Raw genomic sequence first — 26,159 nt, 5'->3', positions numbered from 1 at the left:
AAACCTTAGCTCCAACCAATTAAGTATAGCCATACAATTAGTACCAGCTTGCTTGGGTATTAAACATGCACTCTTTAGTATAAATGGCAAGTACTATACCAGTCAGGCTGCAGGTGAAGCATTTAAAGCTGTAGTTTAGGACACAAACCGTAGCCTCCTACAACATTTGCTCCAACCAAAAGCCTTACCCTTGAATTAGTACTGCTTTGCCTGGAGATTGAACCCAAATCCCTGTTTGGGTGAGGCAAGCATTTTACCACTTAGGTGCTGGTAAAAACAAGCTGCATGATAATCATTTCTCTTCATAACTTAATCTCGTTCCATACTATGTTTCACAACGGTGATATCAATGACAATAACGACAATTTAATTCAATACTTGTACAATGGAGGAACGTTAAAAATTTAAACACTCCAAAATCAGTTTTGATCACCCAACAATTAGTTACAAAACTTTCTGACTGATAAAAGCCAAAATCCACATAAATGAGGAATCCTAGTTATACACTTTGACGGTTCCCCTCAGGTAGACGACACGCCGGTAACATTGCCCTTCCTCCGAGAACCGCACGTCTACGTTGAGCGCAAGGCCAACACTATCCTGCTCAACAGTAACATCGGGCTTAAGGTCTGTCCGCCTCCAACTTGGAGCCCGAGCACTTCCTGTTGACGACCTCTCTCTGGTGCAGGTCCTGTGGAACGGCCGTTCCCACCTGGAAGTGAGCGTTCCGGGCTCCTACAAAGGACGCACCTGTGGTCTGTGCGGAGACTTCAACAACTACCCTCAGGATGACCTACGCATGCCCAGCAGACAGATAAGCCTGTCCGAAGCAGACTTTGGCAACAGTTGGAGGGTAAAAAACAAAAAACAAATTACCTTTTCCAACCTGGTTACAATTATACAGCAACCAACTATTATTTGTGTGAGTTAGGTGACAAACGGGAGTCACTCACTAGCATCGTGTCGCCCGGGCTCGGACGTGGACCCGTGCAAGGAGGCAGGTTATCACGCCCGCAGAAGTGCAAACGCCCGCTGCAAGGAGCTCAAGTCTGCGGCGTTCAGGCCGTGCCACCGTGTTCTCCCCCCTGAGGCCTGGTATGCCGCCTGCGTCTATGATTTGTGCGCCTGCGGAGCCAACACCGACGAGTGCCTGTGCGACGCCCTGGAGGCGTACGCCGGCCAGTGCCGGGAGGCCGGCGTGGTCCTGCAGTGGAGGGGGCCCTCCTTGTGTGGTAAGTGGCACCAAAGTAGAGCTATGGGAGACTATAGGAGATTAATGTCTGCAAGAACTCCAGCAATATTTTGATAGTGGAATTGCTGTGGATATATATATATATATATATATATATATATATCATACAGGTGCCCTTCCCATCCCTTAGAACGCGTCTGAACAAGAGCTCTAGCTGGTGATAGGAATAAGTGTGTTGTAAGAGGATAGTGGGATGTTTAGACGTGTTCTAAGGGATGGGAAGGGCACCTGTATGATGCGTCAGGGATAAACCAGGAAAAGCTGTCGGGCCCTGCTGTTGAACAGAAGAGTGTGTTGTGTCACCCTGACTTGAGTGACATGGCCGCTTTCTCGTGTTCCGTTTCATCTGGAGGGACAAAAGCATGCCAACTTGGGTGCCGAGGTGCCTAACTTGTTTGGGTGTTTGGGCATTTGGGTTGCCCATGGTCAATTTTTTGGTGTCCGTTTTTTGCTACCTTTTCCCTTTTTTAAAAAAAATGTTCTTTGTTTTTGTGTATGTGTTTGTCTTGCTGTCGGTCACCCCTCTCGAGGGATATGACAGGGTAGGTAGATAGATAGATAGATGGATGGATGGTAGATGGATGAATGGATGAATGGATGGATGGATAAAACTGAATAAATACAAAAGACCCTCCCCAAGCATCAAATTTTATAATAATTGGATGTCGTCCACAGCGGTGAGCTGCCTGACGGAGAGGGGCTTCGTGTTTGACGAATGCGGGCCCCCTTGCCCCGTCACCTGCTTGAACTTTGGGGCCCCGCTGGGGGTCATTGAGAGTCGCTGCTTCAAGCCTTGTGTGCCGGGCTGCCAGTGCCCGGCCGGCCTGGTTTTGCACAACAATTCCTGCGTCCATCCCAGCAAGTGCCCCAAAATCATTCACGGCAAGCCGTCGTGATGTTCCTTCAAATTCGAGCTGTGAGATGATGTCAGACTAGGTGACCCTCGGTGGCCAATCGCAGAGCTTCAAAACACAAAAAGAAGAAAGGTGCTATTTAAAAAGTCACAAAGGTTAGTCGTTTAACTTGAAGATCCACTTGTATTATTTTCAAACACATTTCTAAAACGATGATGGACTGTGTTCCCAATGGACCTACGTGTTCTTCAAGCACTATGGAATGTCACATTATCTCAGGTTTTATTCTTTTTTTTTTTCAAACGAATAAAGCGCCTACTACCGTGTCTGTTCAATTATTAATCTGCTCAACGAAAGCTTTGAGGGAAGGAAGTCAAGCCTAACCGTATAAATGTGACTCCATGCCCTCGTGATACTGCTGCTCCCCTGTTGGCTGTGGTAACCATAGCAACCGTTTGCATTATTCATCACCCCTTTAGATGACACACCATGGAACAGGTAAAGAAACAAAATACCGGAATTATTCAATTGGGTTTTTTAACATTTTGTTCGTTTAAATTGATTTTTTTTTTCCAGTTTTACAAAATGTTTCCTGTTTTTCCTTACTAAAATAAGAACAATTATACTAAACATTTAGCGAGAACAAATAGCAGATATTTTTTTCTTCTACAATCACAACTTTTTATCAACATTCACAAACTTTTATCTACCTTTTAGTTCTTCAGCAGTGAATGGTCCTGCGTTGGCGAACGGATTTTGGATGTTCTCATTGAAACAAAGAAAATGAAGGAAAAGGTAGAGAAAGTGTGCTACCTTGATTTATAAGTGCAATTCTCTGTTTCCAAAAGCTCGTAACTCAATATACAAACAAAGAATCATGTTTTTTTTTTCCAATTTTGTGTGTAATTCTGCTTGTGGCCACTAGATGCAAGCATTTATTCCTTAATTCATTTATTCTTAGATGTTGTCCAAATGTTTAGCATTAACGGTCTTTTTTCAGTGAATCTTTTTAAAAATATATAATTAAACACTTGACTCATACAAAAGAGTGATTTTAATATTATTTTGTGCAGTTACATTGTGAACGCCAGCTGCTCAAAGCATGGCATCTCGATACGCAGCAAGTGTACAACAGCCCATTTGTCGGGGACACAACTGTGCTCCAATGCTCACATCAAAAGACAAAGGTAGAATATTCTGTGAATTAATTTCCCCACTCCAAAAAAATTGATTTTCAAAAATAAATAAGAAATCACCAGCAGAAGAAGAGATGAAAGTTGTGCAGCGAATCCAAAAAGCAGCAAGAAGCAGCTGGGCCAGGTACGATTTTTCAGCTCGTTGTATAATTTTAATTCAAAGGATTTGAGTAGATTTAATAGTTGCACACTTTTTTCACACAAAAATGAGACTCAATCCCAATAACCCCACTTCATTAGTAGACAAAGACTGTCCCCTTATCCCAAAAGCAGGAAGGGGAAGTGGGAAGAGGAAGGGGTACAATCATTGTTACAGTTAGGTCAGGAGTGCCCTTGCTTCTTTCATTTCACACCCCCTTGGCATTATTGAGCAATTGTGGGAAGGAATAAAACAATCATAGGTTTATCAATCATTCCTACAGAGTCCAAAAAGCAGAGAGGTGGTGACAGGAAGACGAGGAAAGGATTGTTTTGCAAGTGAAACGCTAGGGTTTAAAGTGATGTTGTGATAGGCAGGCGGTGTATTCCCAATCCCTAAACTCTAGGTCCAAGAGTGGGCAAACTACAGCGGCCCGGCAGGCTATTAAATCCCTACCGCCGAAAATGGTCAAAGTATAATGACTACAATACTACAATGAAAACATGTATTTTTGGGGGCAAGCTATGTCCTTATTTACCTTTTTTATGCTTACTACAAAAATACTATTGACAGAAATATAACAAAAATACTACAAAATGACAAAACAAAGTATTAAATTTAGTGCTTTAAAACGGGACCTGGGCAGCACAGCGGCGCAGTGGTTAGCGCGTGTGCGGCACAGTTCTAAGGTCTTGGGAACCTCAAATCCAGCTACTAAACTTCCTGTGCGGAGTTTATATGTTCTCCCCGTGTTTGCACTGGCACTCCGGTTTCCTCCCACATTTCAAAGACATGCATTTCAGGTGGATTTGCCGGTCCAAATTGCCCCTAGGTGTGAATGAGCGAGCGAGTTGTCTGTCCCTGTGTGCCCTGCGATTGGCTGGCAACCAGTTCAGGGTGTCCCCTGCCCACTGCCCGACGATTGCTGGGATGGGCTCCAGCACCCCCGCGACCCTACTGAGGATAAGCGGTGCAGCTAATGAGATGAGAAACAGGACCCAGTATATTATTTAGCTTTCATTGTAAAAAGAAAAAAAATCTGAAATTCTACAAGTATAGTACTACAATAATACCATCATACAGAAATGCAACAACAGAAATACTGCTTCAGAAACATTGTAAAAATCCTATTTCAGAATACTACAAAAATCCCACTACAGAAATACTACAAAACACTAGAAAAATACTTTTGACTACTCTTATAAAAGTCAAATATAAGAAGAAAAATTCTGTGTAGATGTGTGCATGTATATTTTCTCATCTCATCTCATGAGCTGCACCGCTTATCCTGAGTAGGGTCGCGGGGGTGCTGGAGCCCATCCCAGCTATCTTCGGGCAGTGAGCAGGGGACACCCTGAACTGGTTGCCAGCCAATCGCAGGGCACACAGGGACAGACAACCCGCTCGCTCAGTCACACCTAGGGACAATTTGGACCGGCCAATCCACCTGAAATGCATGTCTTTGGAATGTGGGAGGAAACCGGAGTGCCCGGAGGAAACCCACGCAAGCACGGGGAGAACATACAAACTCCGCACAGGAAGTCCAGTACCTGGATTTGAACACGCACAGGAGGTTTTCAATACCATAGAACTGTGCCGCACACGCGCTAACCACTGCGCTGCCGCATGTATATATTTTATTTTTTCTAATAAATCAGAAAAATAAATAGGTCTCCGAATGTTTTAACCCCTTGTGGCCCGCAACTGAAAAAGGTAAAGACAAACAACTTCAAGTGATGAGTATTGGGATTTTGCACCTTGTCATTTTTCCGTGAGTGCAGCTTGGTAACAAAAGGCGTCCAAAGCATACTTGGACTCCCCAAGCCGGTTCAAAGTTCAAAATTCAGAGGTGAATCTTGGCCGTGGGCATGCCGTCCGGACGTGATCCTCTTGAGCGAAATCAAATACGACGCGGTGACCTGTTTGCTTTACGCTGACATGCTGCGGAGACACCACGGTGAGGAAAAAAGGCGCTCCCTTTTGCCCGAATCGGGAAATCCATTTTTCCTATCTGTTGTCGCAGGGATGAATGTGTGGGAGACTCTGTCGCCATGGCGACGTCACCAAGAGGAGCTTCAGGTGGAAGAGCTCGCAGAGGAAGCTTTGGCACGGGACGACTTGATGGCTTTGGCCCACTTGCCGGGGGCGTTTACAATATACAAGTACAGTAATGTTCCACGGACAGACTGAGAGGATCATTTCTTCCTCATGCCATGAGGCTTTTTAACTCCACCCAGGGTAGTAAAAACCCACATTAAACCCCAGCCCAACATTTGCATATTACCCTATTTTTATTACAGTGTGTATTTTCCCTAGCACCAATTAAATACTCTGTAGCAAAACATTATATTGGGTATTTTGTATTCTATATCTTTATTTTATTTTTCAACACAAGGATACTGCTGGAAGTGTGAATTACCCTACGGGCATGAATCAAGTATCTATCTATCTATCTATCTAATATTGGTAACTCTTGTTATTTGGTGAGATTTTGGGCAGGTTCAAGCATTAAATGTCAATCAGGAAGTCAAGCCGGGAAGGGCTTCTCACTCTCCATCTCTTGCTGATGTTTCTTTGATCATCCACACGTCATGTGTTCTATGTTTCTTTTTCTATGTGGAGGACCTGCACAGCATGCAGGCTACCCTTTTTTGAGCCCCGATCTTAAGTTGAGTGTGTACAACTACAACCATACCGCCATTATTGGAATCGAATCAAGTCCTATTTTTTTTTATTTTTGTTCCAGAGCTTACCCTGAGTCCGGACCAGGATGCATCACTGCGGTTTCTCTACTGTACAAATTAAAGACGTGTCGTCAAAAAGAGAAAGAAGAACTGACATCTTTGGTGGAGCGGTACAAGTTATATTCATGTTTTTATGAACGATTTTAAATGTTCCCCTCTTAATCGTTGTGACTCGATAGGCTGGACAAAGAGAGTCTGCCTTTGTTGTGTTTGCACATTCGATCAGCGACTCTGAAAGCTCAGAGAGAGAAAAACGCTTACCAAGCATTTTTGGCCGTGAGGCAATCCTGGAACACATGGTGAGACGAAAAAGGATAAAGACGATATTTTGTCGTGCCGCGCGAGTTGATTGCGATTTGTTGCAGGCCACAAGTTCGACGTCCGTGCAGGGAAGAACAAGCCGCTGCGTTTTTACACGAGGATGACGTCGAAGGACACGTCAAAAATGATGATTTAAGGTTATCGCAGCAGGTATTAATGAAAATTTTAGGGCATTGATGCCACCTAGTGGACTGGATCTGAAACTACAGGCATTTTTAAATTTATTTTTTTCTCCTTTATGAGGCCTTCCTTTTTCAAACCGTAATTTAACAACGCCATCAAAACCCTTTAAGTTTTATTTGTAATTAAAATCCAGGTAGCTTTCAATAAATTTTAAAACTAAAAACCCCCATAATACAACATTAATCTGTGAGGTGTGGGTCATTAAGTGAAGTTACCGAATGGCAAGGGGATCGAAATCTATGGTAATAAGCTTCTGCGTTCCAAATCTCCCAGATCCATAACAAATAGTAAATAGTAATTACTAATTCTATGATTTAACTTGGCCATGAATTAAATGTTATACATAAATAAAACATTTTTTACATTTGGTGTAATGTGGCACAAGCTGGTACTGTGGACTTTGTGGGTGGATGCAAAGGCATGGGTTAATACGAACACTATATTTGAAATTCCAGGATTGTCATATCCTTAGAGTACTTTGATCGCACGCTTATTTTTCGGTTTGTTTTCTTGTATTTTTTTATATTTGCAAGCTTCATTTCCATGGTTATCATGTTTTTACTTATTTACTTATTTAGCAGGCATTTATTTACTTATTTACTTATTTGCTGTCGGTCTCCCGTTTTGAGGGATATGACCAAGGTAGATAGGTAGAATTTATTTAGCATAACTGCAAGCCTTGAACTCATAGCGAATAAATCCAGTTTAAAAATACTTTATTGTATCACCTACTCTCTGAAAGAAGAGTGTAACACATTGTGGGCCAGAAGTATTTCACCATCTTCACGATGCTTTTTTGCAAAAAATAGCAGACCAGCCTTTTATATGACGTCGACCAATGGCAGACATGCATCTTAGAGCTGTATATAATAACACATCAAAGTTTAAATGTTGTATATTTTTTGGCGTGTGATATATTTTGTTGATGTTGTATAGTTGTGAAAATGTTGTAACGAGGGGCTGAAATGAAGAATGTAGGAGCTAAGAGTATGAGGTTAATGTGCCATAATTGGCCCCCAGCCCATAGTTTAGACAACATAGGGTTTGGTTTTTGTATGGTCATTCCAAAACTGTCAATGTGTGTATTCCAAATCCTCCAGTCATTACTGCAGTTATTGGTGCTGACCCAGCAGAAGGAGAGGAAGCAGCTGGTTCAATTGTTGCATGATGTCACTTTGGAGGATGTACAAAGACCACTTCCTGGAGATTCTCCTAAAACAAGTACTGTAGTCTTCTTACTCTTAACTATTTCCTGCAGCCTAAGTTCCTCCCAAAATAACTTTCCTTGCCTGGTAGGTTGCATCAAAAGACTGCAACAAATTCACGCCAGGAGTGAGAATAAAGTCACTAGTGGACCTCCAACAGAGTGGACCCGAGACCAGTTGGACCGAGCCACCTTGGTGCTCCTGGGAGACCTTCTGGAGATACAGGAGAGGCAGGAATCATCCTTCCTTGTGGAGCTGCTGGATGAGGTAATGCTAGCAATGAATGCATTGAATCCAGCGACTGACTTTAGAATTTGTCTTCAGAGCCAGCATCAACAAGTACTGAGGCAAGAGTTTCAGTTCAAACTCCAAGAACAAGACCATCACCCCAACCTGCTTCAACTCCTTGAGTCAATTGTCCCCTCTGCTACTTTGGATGCTAATTGTTGCTGCCAGGAGCAAGTCCAACATCCGCCCTGTTCTGGAGGACTTGCTGAAGTCCAGAACTTCCCTGGTAGACCATGTGAATCTAAGATAAAAGGCATACTATTTGAAGGAGTACAGATTGAGGAAAGCCCTGATGAACATGGAGTCTGTGCAGGTACAAACAAGAAAAGAATGTTCACTCTAGTGATTCCCGCAGGGACCAGGTAGCTTCCCAAAGCAGTGGTCCCCAACCTTTTCTTTACCATGGACATGTCTAAAGTCTGACAATGTTCTCATGGCCTAGCCCAGGGGTGGGCAACCCGCTCCTCAAAAGCCGCATGTCCTGCATGTTTTGGAGGTTTCTCTTCTCCAACTCAGGTGATTCAAAGTTAAGATTGTTAGTAAGCTGTGTGGGGAGCTTGATAGCTCTTCAGTGATAGGTCATTATGATTTTCTAGGAAATTATATTCCAACTGGCATGATGGTTTAGTGCAGTGGTTCTTAGTGTGGCGCGGGGATGGGTGACATCGCGGACCTTTTTTGTTAAAAAAACGTATTAAAGGATCAAGTGCAGTTGTGCCTCCACTGCACTAGGGAGCAGTGGCGCTCTCATTGGGAGTGTTTTTTTTACATTGAACCTCCATGCCGTGCATAAAGGACAGATTATAAGCATCGAGAATGAAGTTTAGATACAAAGTGGGGCAGACCCTCAAGTGACCCCATGAGAAATAATTAACCCAGATGAGACAATTCTTGGGGGCACGAGAGGATTTCTTCTTCCTAGAGGGGGGCCTTGACTGAAAATAATCACTGGTTTAATGGTTGAGTGAGACCAATGACCTTCGTCCTACTTCTAATAATGGCAACCTGGTAATAACATAGTAATAGCTTAGTGATAAGGGATAATTATGTTTAGATACATACATCAAACAAACTAGTATCCCTTCATGTTAAGAAATAACAAAAAGGTGATTCACCACTTCAAAACGGTTGCTGACCCCTGCTTTGCACCTTACAGGCTGTCAAATTGACATTTTTTTTCCTCATCTGTTTCAGACACAATGCCAAAAGTGGCAGGAGAAGATGAGCAAGAGTCACTGATCACTCTACCATGGAGCACACATCTTGAAGATGGTTCTGAAAATGAGGGCGAGGCCTCGCCTGTAGCAAAAGTGCAGTATCAGCCCGGCACCTCTGCAGAACACATGACTATGGAAAATTGTCAAGCAGAGTTGGGACCAGCTCGACTTGCAGTGAGACAAATCCGCCAGCAGGAGGTGCTCATTTTGTCCTCTCACAATGCCCTCAAAAAAGTGTAATTGGTGGGTGGGCGGATCCCTTCACCACTAGGGTCAAATGAACACCATTTCCTGTGGTGTGTCTTGGGTAAGTACAGCCTGGTGGCAACCATCACTCTCCAGGCCAACAAATGTTACCGTTACCCACGTCAAGTTTTAGGGGGTCAAGTAGGCCCCCACCTCCTTAAAGGGACATTGTGTATTGTTTATAGTCTTCTCTTGGGAAAACTAAACTTAGTTTCAAAAAATAATATTGATTCAGCAAAAATAGATTAACTGTAATATAAACGTGCATTTCTATAATATTGATTGAGAAATTTGCATCTATTTGACATAACATGGAAGTAAGCTGACATAAATGTCCACCACAGGTACCTAAAAAGACAAAAAACCTTGTAAGAGACTGGCTAAAAAATGTGTTTTGGTCACTTTGGGTCTCCATAGTAGGGGCAGCACGGCGGGACAGTGGTTAGCAAGTGTGCGGCACAGTTCTGAGGTCATGAGATCGAACCTCCTGTGTGGAATTTGCATGTTCTCCCCGTGCTTGCTTGTTAATTGGCTGGTTCAAATTGTCCCTAGGTGTGAATGAGCATGCAAATTGTCTGTCCGTGTGTGTCCTGCGACTGGCTGGCAACCAGTTCAGGGTGTCCCCTGCCCACTGCCCGAAGATAGCTGGGATGGGCTCCAGCATCCGCGCGACCCTACTGAGGATAAGCGGTACAGATAATGGATGGACGGATGGGTCTCCATAGTTTGTATTTTTCCTCTTGCATTGTAGCACTTGTCAGTTACAACACACAATACAGCGACATCTAGCGGCGAAAGTGTACAGTGTCTATTTAAAACAATTTAGATTTTCCATCTATAAGGAGTTTGTGGATTTACTTAAAAAGAACTAGTTTTAACTAATAATAGCAGATAGGTTTGCTACTTCATTTAATATTTTTATTGACATATTTTGAATATTGTTGCAAATATGTACTAACATTTTACTTTATATTTGTGAGATTTAAAACCATTTTTCATTAGAAAATTTTTTTGTTAGAAATAACAAAATACCATTTGACATGTAAAGCTTGTTTCTTAATAAAAACGATGAATAAAATAATTATGAACAAAATTCTATTTCATCTTATACAATTCAACTCTAGAATAGAGATCATATAGCTTTCTTTATTGGAAAAACAAAATTAAATGCACTAGGAACAGGGAAAACAAGTTTAGAAGTCAGTTTGAATTTAAATAAAATAATTATTCATTCAGTATAAACAATTTTTCTTTAAAATGGGATTGGAAACCTATTATAAATATTTGATCATTTAACTGACTTAAGGAACAAAATACATCAACTTAATTAATAGACAATGATTTCTTATTTCTTGTTCAGAAAAAAAAACAGCAAGTGCAGTTAGCTCGATGGTTTATAAGTTGTAGGTGGAAGCCAGGTCCCTAACCCCTAAACCTATGTTGAAAAATGTTTTTTTAAATATCTTGAATACGTACACAGGAACGAATGTCCAACCTGGAGAAGCCAAATAAAGAAAACGACCAGATTCGTGGACGGCAGACCTCAAAGTCAATGGAGCTGGATGGAGATACGGTAAAAGAACAGCGAGCTTCTGAACCAACCACATAGGCTAATGCGGGGGTCAGGAACCAATGGTTTGCAAGCCATAGATAAAAAAGTTGTCATGCAAATCTTATCTATAACGTTAAAATTTTGATGAGAGCAGTCTGGAGTCTAGTGAGCACTTAGCAGACAGTGCTACAAAAGAAGATGGGAGCAGTTCAGTTTATAAAGAGAAAACACCCCACTATTTCAGTCAAGGTGTCACACCAACAGACTCCATTATGGCTGTACATTGCTAATGAATCCTTTAAAAACAACAACTAAGGTTCACTGATGAGACATTTTATGAAAACCAACAAGAAAAACTCAACAGGCAGAAATGCCAGCCCAGCACACAGTGCCATTCTGTTGGGTGAACAGTACCAATGACCGCTGCTACGGTCACAGCGCACTTCTGCCTGCACCGAAGGGAAATACATCAGTATGTTTGCAGTATTTAGTGACATTTTTAAAAAAAACACCCTGCTTGCACCTTGTTGCAAAGCCATGATTTAGTAAAAAATGAAAATCAGAATGAGGATCAACTATCTTAAACTGTGGGAGGGAGAAAAGTTTAAAGTAGTATATTAGATTTTAATTTTTAATGCTCTGGAAAGATTTGATTTATTTAAAAAGAAATCCAAATGTTTTTCCATGATGACTTTTGGGGTAAAAAAGGTCCCCAACTACTGTATGTTCTTACTGAAAACAAATACAGAAGTCTAGTTTGTCACAGGTAATGGTTAATTTCATAATCAATTCTAAGAGAACAAGGGAGAGAAAGGCATCTAGGGAGGCTAAACGACCAAGGGAGCCAATATCAGCAATGGAGAGAGAAAAGACCATGCGGAAGCTGGTGGATGTTCACCGTCGAGTGGAGAGAAAGCACCAGAGGGATCGAGACAGACAACAACTCAGGGTGAGAGGGGGAAAAAAAATGAAAAAGACAGGACAATGAGGACCATCTTTTTTGCTTTAGGTCCAGGAACGTTTGTCCATCATTCAGGACAGGAAGGCGGAAAAGGAGATTTTGGGGCCTGAGCACAGGGAGAGGATGAGAACTCTCAGTCAAGACATTCCTCAAGTAAAGGTAAAGTATACTTCAAGTACTGCATTTAACTTAAAACTTGGGTCATTATCAGTTTCTGACTTACTAGCATTTTTCTACAGCGTGCAAAAAAATATCCAACACACTATTGAAAAACACTTGTAAAATGTGACTTAATTTTCCAGGTTGTTATTGACAGATATATTTTTTTATAATTAACCCAGTTCTGGTCTTTTTAAAAAAATAACCCAAAACGGGTAAACAAAGGACTGACAAGCTAATTGTATCAATTTGATCAAACTTTCTGCAGTTTAGCATGATACATCGTTTTTGTTTTTAAAACATGACCCAATTTTCAGGTTATCATCAAAAATAGCTCAATTTAACAAATAGACAACTTGTAGCAATTTGATCCAACTTTCTGGGTTGTTTTATACGGAATACCCTTTCAGAGGAGTTGTTTTAAGATATATATTATATATTGCATCATATTGTATAAAACAATTCATCTAATTTTTTTCAAATTGTTTTGGGTCATTTGGATGAGCCCAACCTAATTTCTGTGGTTCATTTGAACATTATTTTTTAAAAACAAAGTACGGTAGTTTGTTTTGCAATACTTTCAGACTGTGACCCAATATTTAGGGTGTTTTATTGGGGACTATGAAGGTGTGCTATATAAAGTTGTCAATTTGAAGGACAACTACCCATTTTTTGTAAGATATGTTAATGACCAAATTATTGGTCTCTTGAGCAAAACATGGCATGCCATCTTGAATGATGGCAAGTGGTGGATTGGTCACCACTTGACCTAAATTGGATTATCTTTTCAACCAACATTTTTAAGATTGTAGTACAGTAACTGTTACATGGTCATCAGGATAGGAGTCAGCAGAAGATGATTCTGAGAGAACAACTGGAGAAGCTCAGAAGAGAACGCTCCTTCATCATGCAATCCAGAAGAAAAAGGTGATTGCTCAAATGAAGAGTGCAACATTTCTAGAAAAACGATGTTTGGGTTATCATTTCTTGAAGGAACACTGCTGGTTTCAAGGAACTCCTGGCACCTGTGCATCTCCCAAGCAGAGATCCCGAAGACGGATTTGAGCAAGACGACGGCTTGTGTTGAGTCGTTTTAAAAAATAAAATTGTGTGTGTGTGTGTGAACAATGATGGACTTGCGGATTGTTTATTATACAGTTGATTTTTTTTTGAACAAACATAAGCATGAACAGTAACATCACTAAATCAATGACAAGCCCCGGGAGCCTGCTACCAAATGTACACATTAGAGCTCCATAAAGTCTTTAGAATTGAAAGTCGGTCTTTTACGCAACCATAAGGATGTCGATGAAGCGTTTTGTGTCGGGTGGGGTTGACTTTCTTACAAATCAGGATACAGCACTCCCCTTTTGCTCTTCTGAAGCGAGTTGGCAAAAAATTGAGTTTCCAAACAGCTCCAATCAATGTTCTGACATCAGATTTTGTCGAGTGGTCTTAAAGGAAATCCAACCCAAAAAACTTAAAATACTACAATTCAAAAACGGCACAAGGGACTGGTGAGACTCGGCAGTCTGTGGCGCCTCGTGTGTGCGAGTGGACCCAGTTTGTATGTTATCGGCCGGTAAGCAGCATGCTTGTGTGATGGATTACACTAAACCATGTAGACTAGTCAACAATATCCTTTGTTTTTTTAATACACTTGACCTTAAACTGGTTTGTCAGCCTCAACAGCGAAAGCGAAGGTCTGAATAAAGGTCCGACCCGAAGCTTTGCCGATCACTACAATCCATTCAACACAAAACCATAATTCCGACTCGAGCATCACAAATAGGCACCAGAAAAGCCAAGGACGGTGCGAGTGTGTGTGGTTGAGTCTCCGTGACCGGAAAAACGCGCGGGTGTGATTGTGCGTGAGAAGTTCTGTAAAGGTGTTTTGTAACAGCAGGGCCGGCGGAATGTCTTCTACTGGTGCGCACACTGCACCCCGGGCCCGTGGTGGCCCCCTTCCTCATCGGAGCTGTCGTTGTAGGCCTCTCTCCGACCCCCGCCGCCCTGACCTTGACTCCGGTCGAAATCCATCAGGTCCACTTCCTCGGCGTCGGCCGAGATGTTGGGATCCTCTGCGCGGCCTGGTAGCAGGCATTCCAGCTCCTGCAAAGGACCGCATCGATCATTAACCTCGTTTGTGATTTTGCCATACTCGAAGTGACTCACGTTTAGCTTTTCGGGGCTAATCCAGTTGTTGGTGGGGAACTGTACGTCAAATTTAACGTAGAGGTCTCCCTTCTCAAAGGGGTTTCTGTACTGTGGCATTCCTTCACCCTTAACTACGCGAACACAGCCTGAGAAAGATAGAGCAGAAGACAAACTACTTTAGCACACCACTGTTTCCCATCAAATTTTGTGAGACCCCAGTGGGTGGACAAGGGGATGAGACAGAAGGTCACATTTACTGATGAAGGGGACCAAGTTCCATGTGAAGCATTTTTTTTTTGTTTGGCTGTGGGTGCGACTTATAGTAAGGATGCGACTTATCTGTGAAATTAATAATACATTTACCGGGCATATGACTACACATGTTTATTATCACACTAAACTGCGGAAGGGCGCTCTAAGCCTGTGTTGATCATTTCAACCTTGCCATGTTCTCCACCATTTCTTAAACGGGATTTGAAAGTTCAGAAGATACGGCATCATTAGACCAAAGTAAATGTTTTCAACTTGCTCAAAATGGATTTCTTTAACATGAACAAATGTTCTGTGCTTTACTGTTCTATTACATTTTCCACCGAAAATGAGATACAAAGTCATTTTAGTGACGTTTGGGCAAGTGACATATGCTGGGGGTAATGGGATGAGTGCATTTTACGCGGTGAGGCGGAGGGGGCGTTTTCAGCACGCACCAGTGATTTATAAATAACAACCGTGGAGACTATATGTAATGGCACTGAAAAGAAAAATCATATTCTGCAGATTACAAGGTGCATATAGTGAAATATGCAGAAAGAAAGTTTGTAAAGCTTGAGTAGGCGCAACAAGTGAGGTGTGAGTTTGAGTTAAGAGTTGTGTGTTCAATAAATGGGTGCCGAGTGTGTCGCTCCCAAATGAAGCTGCACATGTTCTGTGTATTTTTCTACACAGAGGTGTGATCCAAGACCCTCCCCAAAACGACACGATACACTTATCAGCTACTGATGAGAAGCGAAAATGATGTACAGGACTGTCTCAGAAAATTAGAATATTGTGATAAAGTTCTTTATTTTCTGTAATGCAATTAAAAAAACAAAAATGTCATACATTCTGGATTCATTACACATCAACTGAACTATTTCAAGCCTTTTATTATTTGAATATTGCTGATTTTGGCTTACAGCTGAAAAAAAACCTCAAAAATCCTATCTCAAAATATTAGAATACTTCCTCAGACCAAGTAAAAAAATAATTTTATAACAGCAAAACTAAATCAAACATTTGAAAATGTCCATTGATGCACTCAGTACTTGGTTGGGAATCCTTTTGCACGGATTACTGCATCAATCCGGCGTGGCATGGAGGCAATCAGCCTGTGGCATTGCTGAGGTGTTATTGATGCCCAGGATGCTTCGATAGCGGCCTTCAGCTCATTTGCATTTGTAGGTCTGGTGTCTTTCATCTTTTTCTTAACTATACCCCACAAATTCTCGATGGGGTTCAGGTCAGGGGAATTAGCAGGCCAATCAAGGACAGTGATGCCATGGTCAGTGCACCAGTTACTGGTGGTTTTGGCACTGTGGGCAGGTGCCAGATCATGCTGGAAAATGAAATCCTCATCTCCATAGAGCTTTTCAGCAGATGGAAGCATGTAGTGCTCTAAAATCTCTTGGTACACAGTTGCATTTACTCTGGACTTGATGAAACACAGTGGACCAACACCAGCAGCTGACATGGCTCCCCAAACCATTGCTGACTGTGGGAACTTCACACTGGATTTCAAGCAACTTGGATTTTGCTCCTCTCCAGCCTTTCTCCAGACTCTGGCGCCTTGACTTCCAAATGAAATGCAAAACTTGCTTTCGTCCGAAAAGAGGACTTTGGACCACTCTGCAACTGTCCAGTGCTTCTTCTCCATAGCCCTAGTCAGACGCTTCTTCCGTTGTCTTGAGTTCAGAAGTGGCTTGACCATGGGAATACGGCTATTGTAGCCCATTTCCCGGACACGTCTGTGAACTGTGGCTTTTGATACCTGGACTCCAGCTTCAGCCCACTGTCTTTGAAGCTCCCCCAAATTCTGGAAGCGGCTCTTCTTCACAATTTTGTTAAGGCTGCGGTCATCTCTCTTGGTTGTGCAGCGTTTCCGGCCACAATTTTCCCTTCCAACAGACTTTTTGTGGATATGCTTTGAAACTGCACTCTGTGAACAGCCTGCTCTTTGAGAAATTTCTTTTTGTGTCTTACCCTCCTGATGGAGGGTATCAATGATGGTCCTCTGGACAGCAGTCAGATCAGCAGTCTTCCCCATACTTGTGATTTAGTTTACTGAACCAAGCTGAGTGTTTTTAAGGCTCAGGAAACCCTCGCAAGATGTTTCGAGTTAATTAGATGATTCAGGTGATTAGTTGAATAGCCTACTTGTATACTTTTTCATGATATTCTAATATTTTGAGATAGGATTTTTGAGTTTTCTTAAGCTGTAAGCCAAATTCAGCAATATTAAAATAATAAAAGGCTTGAAATAGTTCAGTTGATGTGTAATGAATCCAGAATGTATGACATTTTTGTTTTTTTAATTGCATTACAGAAAATAAAGAACTTTATCACAATATTCTAATTTTCTGAGACAGTCCTGTATAATGTGAGCGGCGTAGAGGCGAAGAGGAAGCGGCGCATTGCTACCGTGACACAGTGGATGAACATTTCTTTGGATTTAGTGATTTGAGGTAAAACATAGTTTTGTAGGCATTTTCTTTATGCTAAAGTTATCTGAATAATAAGTTATGTTATTGATATTAACAGGCATGTCAAATATGAAGCGTTCAGTCGTGTACAAACTTATTCAGCCCGTTGCTCTTTTATTTGAAAGATGACAAGTTATGTTTTTGCAGTTGGGTTTTATCAAATAAATTTACCCTACAAGTGCAACTTATACCAATTATAATTATACACCACCCCCCAAACTAAGCGGCACTAAATAATACACAATACCCCTTTTAGTGCTGAAATTTCAACCCACTCAGTTCCATGCGTACCTGGTTCTATGACTTTTCCTGGTGGGTACTTGACAAGCAGCTGCCGTCCATCAAGATGTGTGACTGTCATTTGGAAGCCGCAAAGCGCCTCAACCAAACCGATCCGCTGCACCATGTGAAGGTCGTTGCCATCTCTGCGAAATTCCTAAGACCAACCGCAATATTTTTTTTTAGATCTTTCAAATGCGATATTGACGTGATGGTTTTCATTTTCTCCCTACGTCGTGTTCTTTCTCCTGTAGGACCAGGACAATGTCTCCAGGCTCCACACCTGGCGCTTGGTCAGCTTCACCAGTAAACGTGATCTTCTGTCCGTGTCTCATGCCTTTGTCCACGTGCACCTCCAGCAATTTTGTTTCCTTGCAGACCTTGTGACCTTCGCACTTTTTACAGCGATCTTTTTCACTTATGACCTCGCCTGCGCAAACACAAGTGGCCCGATATTGGGGATTACTTTTTGATCCTGTGCATGACACTGTGTGAATTGTTTCCAGTCACATTACCCTCTCCTTTGCAGTCTGTGCAGACCGACTGCACCTGTTGGACCATGCCGGGTGCGAGTTGTCGAATCACCACCCTCATACCCAGTCCTCTGCATGCCACGCACTTTTGCACTGCGCCAGCTTTGCCACCCTGACTGCACAGGAAATGATACAATGTCAGAACTGTGGATGCTCAGGTATTGTAATCGAACTAAACAAAGGAGACTCACCCATTGCAAGTAGCACAAAGCACGTTCTTGCTCAGCTGGAGTTTAGTAGTTTTACCATTATAGAGATCTTCAAGTGAGACTCTGGAAGTAAATGTTCACATTCACTTTCATAGATAGTAACGCCTTGTGTGGTAAATTAGATACACAAGAAATCAAATTCGGAATCGACAATTTGCATAAAGTTGATCTATTTTGTGTAAAAAAATTAACAAAAAAAAAAGGTAATTTACTTGAGAGGGTGCACCATGTCTTCCCCTCGCCTCCGTCCTCCGTTTCGTCCTCTGCTTTGCCCCCCCATGAAGCCAAAGAGTCCGCCGCCAAAAATGTGAGAGAAGATATCGTCCATTCCAGGCCCGCCACCGCCGCCTTCCCGTAGGCCTTGTTCGCCATAGCGGTCGTAGAGTTCTTTCTTCTCCGGGGTGGTCAGTACTTCATAAGCAAAACTGATCTCTTTAAACTGGGTGGCAAGATAAAAACAAACAGGAGAGGCGAATATTGGTTAAATGGTAGCCTTGACAAATGTTAGCAATAATCATAATTATACGCTGCTTTGTATATCGTCTCTATTTGTTTGGGGTCTGATGATTACAGCCGAGTAAAGAGAAACAGAGGTTCTAAAACCCAAAAAGTATTTCCTGATAAGCCAGTTCTTATAGTTCATATCTCAAGCGAAATTTGCATTTTTCTTTTACATCAAAAACTTTGACAATCAGTTTTACAACATTACGATTTTTAAAAAATCCAGCTCTGAGTAAGAAAAACTGATGAAAGTATACATAAATAACCTCACAAATAGGAGTGTTGCATTCAAAATTACCATACCACTATCAATTTCAAAGTGCATTTTAATGTTTCAAATGCTATTTAAATGAATTCAAACCAAACCCGCCACAATTTCAAGTAATCAAATGATACCAAACTAGTCTAACTATAGTGAACAGAGGAAAATTCATTTTTGAAAAACACAATATCTTGTGACACTCAAATGGCAATTTTGGATGTTAAAAATATTACCTAAAAAGGATCACCAAGCTACTTTTATTTCTTATTGACGCAAATGGATACCAGTCTGATATGAATCTCAAACAGTAATTTAGAATGTTATTACTATGTTGTAGGTTTAAAATGAACTTAGTCAAACACTAAAATATCTGCCTTTTGTAAGGGCACCTCGTGACGGACATACATAATTTACAAAGAATTTTGAAAGACTTGAATTTAAAAGGTTTATTGTGGTAATTATTTCTTGTGCCACCACTAAACTAATTCCTAGAAAATCCCTTGTCAAACATTTTAAGAACCGAACTGAAGGGTGGCGTTTTTGGGATCTACCTGGTGGGTGCCTTTGTGCAGTACGTTGGTGACCCCAGACCTAAATTTTGGCCTTAGTAGGCCTAGGCGATCAAAGGATAACAATCAACAGCATAAAATTCTCGCCAAACGAAATACTAAAATCGTTCACTAAAAGTCAATAATTTTAACTGTAATTACACCGGATATAATATGGGCGTTAATGCAATGAAACGCAAGTTCCATAATTCAGGAGACAAAGAAGGTGACGAGGACCAGCCAATCATTTCGCAGGAATAGCAGCTCACACAGTGAAAGCCAAAAGACTATAACACGGTCAAAATGAGAGGTAATGAGACGAAGGACACCCAGTGTGAATTTCCCTACGGGGATGAATAAAGTATCTATCTATCTATCTATCTATCTATCTCAGTAGACTGTCCACTCAAAGCATAGTGTAAGATAGGAGAGGCCCATCATTTTCAGTTTTTTGGAGGCATTTAGGTTACCTAAAAGCCCAATAAATGACAAAAACGAGCGTCAACATGAACTGCAAACCATGACGTGCAACACAAAAAACTTACTCCACCACTTACAACAGTATTGCCCACTAGAACACGCTGAAGAAAAAAAAAATTCAGTCCCAAATGAGTGCTAGTGGATGTTCAACAAGCACCGGGCCAATAAGCAAAAAATACGAGCTAGCAAGGCGCTACCTGCCTATACCTGCAACGAGAGTTGGGAACGCCCTGACCTGTCACAAAGCAGCAAGAAAGCCAGATACTGTGGACATACTGATTTTTCTTTGATTCGTCTGTGTGCCAAGCGACTGGCTGGCGACCCGTTCATCCTGTCCCCTGCCCACAGATAGCTGGAATGGGCTCCGGAACCCATGCGACCCTACTGAGAATTAGTGGTGCAGATGATGGCTAGATGGATATTTATATGCAACATTTTTTTAAATTGAACATTTTCTTTTGTCTATGTAATATTTAAGATTGTCAGACACCCTATGACAGGGGTGTCCAAACTTATCAGAGAGCGAACCAAATTTGCTAAACCAAAGATGCGTGAGGGTTGACTATTAAGCCTGAGATTCCTTTGAACAGTTAAATTAATTCACCCCTCGAGAAAGGTTTGCAGGACCTGACGGTCAGTGTCAAGACCTCGAAGCATTTTCATCTGACTAAAAAAGTGCTTCAAGTTGCTTTACCTTTACAAAGCATTTGGCACTTTGTAGTCAGCATGTATCGCGTGGCAGTGCCTCTTGATATTATACTCTTTGAAGACAGACACAGTCTCTTGGCAAATTAGATAGATAGATAGATAGATAGATACTTTGTTCATCCCCGAAGGGAAATTCACATTTCCAGCAGCATCCCTGAGCTGAGAACAATCGAGAACAATCGATACAAACGTAGATTATGTGCAATGTTCTGCATTTTGATTTCTTCATTTTGTCAACTTTATTTTGTTTAATATTACTCATATTTGTGAAATGTTGTGTAGTCATTTGTCACACTGTGTCTTTGTCCGGTCATTAAAGATTGGTTAAAGCAGCATCTGGTTTTGTCAATTTGAACACGGGGGCAAAAATTAAAACGTACAATGTATAATAAAAACTATGTGATAATTATCATGATAAATATCGATAATGACTGATTACATTTTTTATTGTGATAACAATGTCATATCGCCCAGGCCTGGTCCTTAGTATAAAAACATTAAATCACATATAATCGTGAAACAGGTCTTATATTAGTAGGACTTCAGTGAAGCCAATCGTGGTCACTTTCCTTTTAACACCTTAACGTTCCGAAGCGGGCCATCGGAACGTTGACAAATGTGCGCGCTATGTCACCAGTCACTGAAATACATGATGCCTGCGTATCATTGGAAACCTTAACTCTTGGGATTCAAGATATCATAACAATTTAAAAAAATTCTCATCACAGAAACACCTCAATCAGTCTGAAACAAGATACCCGAAAACTATAAATCAAGTGCAGCTCACCAATTACGCAGTCATCAAATTAGTTGAATGTAGGCCATCATGGAGTCGTTACTTCCAGGAATGTCCAGTGAATCCATCGGAGTAAAATGTTTACTCCGAAACACGCGATAATGACGTCAGATAGAAAAAAAAATCAGCCTAAAAGCATTTATGCTTTCTTCGATGATCTTTGTAATCTGTTCCCATCCCCCTAAAGACTCGTAAAATTGTTCCAAATGCGGTTGTTAGCCTCTGACCATTTGATTGACACCGCTCTCATCCATAGGCGGCTTTTATTTCATGGTCCACAGCTCGCACTAGCCTATACGGGCCCGTTTGATTAAACAAATATTGCACTATTATTATACACGGGGGTGCACAATCATTGGTTGACTTATGGAAAGAGAAGTTAAACATTTACAACTCTTTAAAATGTTTAAAAAATTCGCCCAACTAAAATAAAAACATTTTAGTTTTAGGGTTGTAAACTGGTCATCCCTAAAGGGCCACTTTTGGAAACGCCTACCGAAAAAATGTATGAAACACAATGTTTAGTTTTTTTAGATTGTGATCAAATTTGACAAGGTACCAGGTATGGCTTCGAGCTATTGTTTCACCAATTTTCTAGCTACGATGCCCATGCTGCACTCATCTGCAGGCATTTTAATGAGAAAAAAATTCGGGCGAGAATAAAAACCTATTTTTGTGTATTTCGACTCAGATTACTCAACGTTAGTAGCACTTGCAGTGATCATTTCAGCGTGGGGAAAAAAAATCTTACCATTCAAATTAGACCAAAACAGTCCATATTCTCCAAACAGTTAAAGAACAGCAATATTTACTATGGGTACGTCTTGAATTGCGATTTTAGCCAAATTTACAGGAACTTCAAGGGGGTAAATTACACCAAAGAGTATTTTTTTTTTCATACCTTGTCTCCAGCATCCGGGTTCTTGTCGGGATGGTACTCTTTGGCTAGTTTGCGATAGGCCTGCAATACACCAAGAGGAACACGTGGCAATTATTAAACCAGAGGCAGAAATTGATCATTCCCAAAGAGAAAGAACATCACAGTGGGGATGTATCAAACACCAACCACTTTTATAACCTGATCAGCCCATCTACATTTTTTATTATAATGATTTTCTGGGTCATAAGAAGCAGCAAAACCTTTCTGATTCCAATTTTTATTGTATTGAAAATCATTAATTGTGCATAAAGTACTTTAAAGGCTTGTTTTAACTCGTCAGATATGGTTAATGGAGAGGAGCTGAATATTTCTCGAGTTGAGGCCTTTAATCCATTCATCAGATGTGATTAATGCAATGGATCTGTTCATTGACCAATACAAAATAATGGAAGGCACTGGGACAAATTGTTGAACCCCCAAACCAAAGCTTTGGTGTGCTGCGTTCTAAAAAATAAAAAGCTTCGACTGGGAGGCCGGCTGTCAAAAACACCAGGACACCAGCAGGAACATTGCTGCCTGTGACACCTGCAGTCTTCACTTCCAAAACTTTTTTTATTCATGCAGTTTAAAAAAAAGGTTAGTTTGTCTGAAATTTCAAACAATCCACTGACTCATCGAATTGGTTGTTTTAGGGTTTGCAAAATAACATGTTTAAAAGATGTGATGTTCGACATGTTCGATTAACTTTGTTCGAGAATTTAGATGTAAATAAAAACAAAAGTCAGCATAAAATTAAATAAAATATAACAACGCAATGTCTGGTATTTTAATCCAAAGGCAACATGAGGGTTATGAGATGTGTGATAAATGAAATTAGGCCATTGTAGAAATATTACCGTGACATCTTTCACCCACAATCGAACATTGAAAACGTATATTTGGCGCTTATTCAAGACAAAATTGAATTAAACATGACAATCTTGACTTTAGTAACAATTTGACTTCATTTACAAGGCCGGACGGCCTCGGCTATTTCCTGAAAAGTATCGTCTAATATCCGGTGCCCTACACTCGTGCTCACTTCGGATTAAATATAAACGTTAAAACGTGACTGTTTTTTTAAGTGACCCGATAGTATGCTATTAAATTAACACATGGTAAGGAAATAAATATACCCGTAGCAAAAGTCGAATAGAGTTTGCGTCACACTTGTTATCTCGCCTTAGCATACGCGCTAGCTAGCATGCTAACAAGCTAGCTCATGTCGGCTAAGAATTCGAGGCCCATTTTCACAGGTGACCTCGCCATTACCGTTTCACGATTCGAGTTTTGGGGACGTCCTCACCTTTTTGAGTTCGTTTTCGGAAGCCGACGGCGAAACGCCGAGGATGTCGTAGAGTTTAGTGTCCGCGACTTTCGACATGATGCTTGCGAGCCGGCGAACTCCTTCGGCGGACGTTCAGCTGAGTGAGGGAGGAAAGGGAGCTGAGCCGGCTTGGTGTTGGTGCCGGGTTGCCAGATTCAGACGCAAAATCCCCCCCCCCCCCCCTGGTGTGACGTAGAGGGCCCCCAACCAAAGGGGGCGGGCACAGGGTATTTCTATAATTTTATACGGGGCCATAATCAGGTTTTATTATTAGCCTTACGTGCAATGACGATCTTTTATGACACTAGATTGTAGAGTGTAGTTGTGTTTGTATGAAGACAACCTAATGGAACCCAGCGTTGGGCACTCCTCCATGAGATTCACAATTTAATATTTTTTATACGCACCAGCATACTCGTGTTTTTGCTGTTATTAGTGTCAATAAATTTGTTCAACCCCCCCCCCAAAAAATAAGATCCGGACTACAAAGCTAAATAAGGAGGATCGTGTATATTTTGTTAAAGACGTGTTATAAGATAATTTTAATTTGCATATCATTTAAGTCAAGTCATGTTTAATTGTATAGCCCTTAATCACAATAAGTCTCAGAGGGCGGCACAGACGATTTACTCATTTCTAAGAACTAGGACAGATGCTGAAAGATTTTTTTGTGGTCTTTGCTGTATTTGGTAAAAAGATGCTGAAAGAATTAATTGTGTTGTTTATTTGGTCAATAGAATAAACTTCATCTCATCTCATTAGCTCATTAGCTGCACCGCTTATACTCAGTAGGGTCGCGGGGGTGCTGGAGCCCATCCTAGCAATCATCGGGCAGTGGGCAGGGGACACCCTGAACTGGTTGCCAGCCAATCGCAGGGCACACAGGGACAGACAACTCGCTCGCTCATTCACACCTAGGGACAATTTGGACCAGCCAATCCACCTGAAATGCATGTCTTTGGAATGTGGGAGGAAACCGGAGTGCCCGGAGGAAACCCACGCAAGCACGGGGAGAACATACAAACTCCGCACAGTAAGTCCGGTAGCTGGATTTGAACCCACACGGGAGGTTCCCAAGACCTTAGAACTGTGCCGCACACGCGCTAACCCTAGAATAAACTTCTTTACACAAATTATCTTGGTTTTTGTTCAACATAATTGCTGTGAGTAAATAGGTGCCGTGCTGTGTTTGTAAGGTTTAACATTGTTTAATAAGGGGAATTGCAATCCTTAATAAGGCTGACATGTATTGAACATACCAGAATGCTTGTGTGTAAATAAATACAAACTAAAAAGATAAAAGAGCACTCACTCTTCTGTTTTTTTTTCATTAAAAAATGTTACACATTTTTACAACAGGAACTTTAAGCAACTGGAATCTCGTGTGAACAGTGCAAAACCTCCCATTTACATTAGGTAAGTTGCTAACACTAAGAATGTTTAAAGCCACCTTTTTCAGAATGATAACTCAATATGGTTCATCAACATGGTGCTCGTGGGCAGCAGTGAGCCCCCTAAAAATACCAGAGTAGCTCATATGTTTCTAAAAATAACTCACTGGCCATGGGCCATTTTGAATTTCTTGCAAATTTGAGTTCTAAGTGGAAATGTTTTAGTGGTTGACTGATCTCATCTCATTAGCTGCACCGCTTATCCTCAGTAGGGTCGCGGGGGTGCTGGAGCCCATCCCAGCAATAATCGGGCAGTGGGCAGGGGACACCCTGAACTGGTTGCCAGCCAATCGCAGGGCACACAGAGACAGACAACTCACCCGCTCATTCACACCTAGGTACAATTTGGACCGGTCAATTAACCTGACATGTATATGTTTAGAATGTGGGAGGAAACCGGAGTGCCCAGAGGAAACCCACACAAGCACGGGGAGAACATGTAAACTCCACACAGGAAGGTTCAATGTCATGACCTCAGAACTGTGTCGCACACGCGCTAACCACTGCACTGCCGTGCTGCCATATATATATATATATATATATATATATATATAAACGGAGTAAACTCAGGTGCTCTGCATCAGTAATCATAGCACGCCATGCTGTACTTGCCCAAGATACACCACAGGAAGTGGTGCCCCAACAACCCAGGCGGTTAAGTGTTTTATGAACTGTGATTAACATACTAATATAACATACTAATGAGAAAAGTTTTTAGAAATGCACACATTACATTTTCATCTTTTTTCCATTCTATTACTTGAGCACTGAAAGGAGTACTTCTGTTTAATGACAATAAAGGCAATTCATTCATATCAATCTGGTAGCCCTTTACTCTAATCAGTGACATAAAATAGCTCTTAGCTTCAAAAACGTTGGTGACTCCTGCCACGAACAATTAGTACATACGCTTTCTCTGGTATATCCCACCACA

The 26,159-nt window shown here is 41.3% G+C and overlaps 3 protein-coding genes across 3 annotated transcripts in view; 2 read left to right on the top strand and 1 right to left on the bottom strand.

The window, feature by feature from the left end:
• The window catches only part of kcp (kielin cysteine rich BMP regulator), a 41,463-nt gene extending 39,033 nt beyond the window's left edge, over nucleotides 1-2,430 (top strand). Inside the window, exons 43-46 of the mRNA XM_088339326.1 lie at nucleotides 526-627; nucleotides 689-853; nucleotides 932-1,232; nucleotides 1,928-2,430. Of these exons, the coding sequence (XP_088195452.1) occupies nucleotides 526-627; nucleotides 689-853; nucleotides 932-1,232; nucleotides 1,928-2,148 (789 nt within the window). The 3' untranslated portion in view covers nucleotides 2,149-2,430. The remainder of the gene's footprint in view (nucleotides 1-525; nucleotides 628-688; nucleotides 854-931; nucleotides 1,233-1,927) is intronic.
• Nucleotides 2,431-5,237: 2,807 nt separating this feature from the next.
• Nucleotides 5,238-13,416, top strand: LOC148362776 (uncharacterized). The gene is made up of 14 exons (XM_088340507.1): nucleotides 5,238-5,398; nucleotides 5,465-5,603; nucleotides 6,188-6,295; nucleotides 6,365-6,484; nucleotides 6,551-6,656; nucleotides 7,790-7,910; nucleotides 7,986-8,161; nucleotides 8,219-8,495; nucleotides 9,377-9,597; nucleotides 11,126-11,218; nucleotides 11,994-12,146; nucleotides 12,207-12,311; nucleotides 13,161-13,244; nucleotides 13,311-13,416. Exons 1-14 carry the CDS (start codon nucleotides 5,380-5,382, stop codon nucleotides 13,380-13,382), a joined length of 1,794 nt encoding a protein of 597 aa, XP_088196633.1. The 5' UTR covers nucleotides 5,238-5,379; the 3' UTR covers nucleotides 13,383-13,416.
• Nucleotides 13,417-13,450: 34 nt separating this feature from the next.
• On the bottom strand, nucleotides 13,451-23,956 carry dnaja2b (DnaJ heat shock protein family (Hsp40) member A2b). The gene is made up of 9 exons (XM_088340330.1): nucleotides 23,754-23,956; nucleotides 22,430-22,489; nucleotides 18,446-18,672; nucleotides 18,216-18,296; nucleotides 18,007-18,140; nucleotides 17,725-17,921; nucleotides 17,504-17,648; nucleotides 14,493-14,620; nucleotides 13,451-14,429 (listed from the first exon to the last, which is right to left on the bottom strand). Exons 1-9 carry the CDS (start codon nucleotides 23,829-23,831, stop codon nucleotides 14,241-14,243), a joined length of 1,239 nt encoding a protein of 412 aa, XP_088196456.1. The 5' UTR covers nucleotides 23,832-23,956; the 3' UTR covers nucleotides 13,451-14,240.
• Nucleotides 23,957-26,159: the final 2,203 nt, after the last annotated feature.

Source organism: Urocampus carinirostris, chromosome 7 (assembly GCF_059441175.1).
Source record: "Urocampus carinirostris isolate Australia breed hairy pipefish chromosome 7, RoL_Ucar_1.0, whole genome shotgun sequence".
Lineage (NCBI taxonomy): Eukaryota > Metazoa > Chordata > Actinopteri > Syngnathiformes > Syngnathidae > Urocampus > Urocampus carinirostris.
The sequence above is the reverse complement of the archived record's forward strand: the minus strand, read 5'-3'. Positions and strand labels throughout refer to the sequence as shown.

Coding starts and splice junctions, on each gene's coding strand:
- dnaja2b (XM_088340330.1), bottom strand. CDS start 23,831: ATGTCGAAAGTCGCGGACACTAAACTCTACGACATCCTCGGCGTTTCG. Junction 17,649..17,724: donor TACAGGAGAAAGAACACGAC/GTAGGGAGAAAA, acceptor GGTTGGTCTTAG/GAATTTCGCAGAGATGGCAA. Junction 14,621..17,503: donor AGGAAAAGTCATAGAACCAG/GTACGCATGGAA, acceptor TATCTTTCTCAG/GCTGTGTTCGCGTAGTTAAG.
- LOC148362776 (XM_088340507.1), top strand. Junction 7,911..7,985: donor TGGAGATTCTCCTAAAACAA/GTACTGTAGTCT, acceptor CTTGCCTGGTAG/GTTGCATCAAAAGACTGCAA. Junction 13,245..13,310: donor ATGCAATCCAGAAGAAAAAG/GTGATTGCTCAA, acceptor CATTTCTTGAAG/GAACACTGCTGGTTTCAAGG.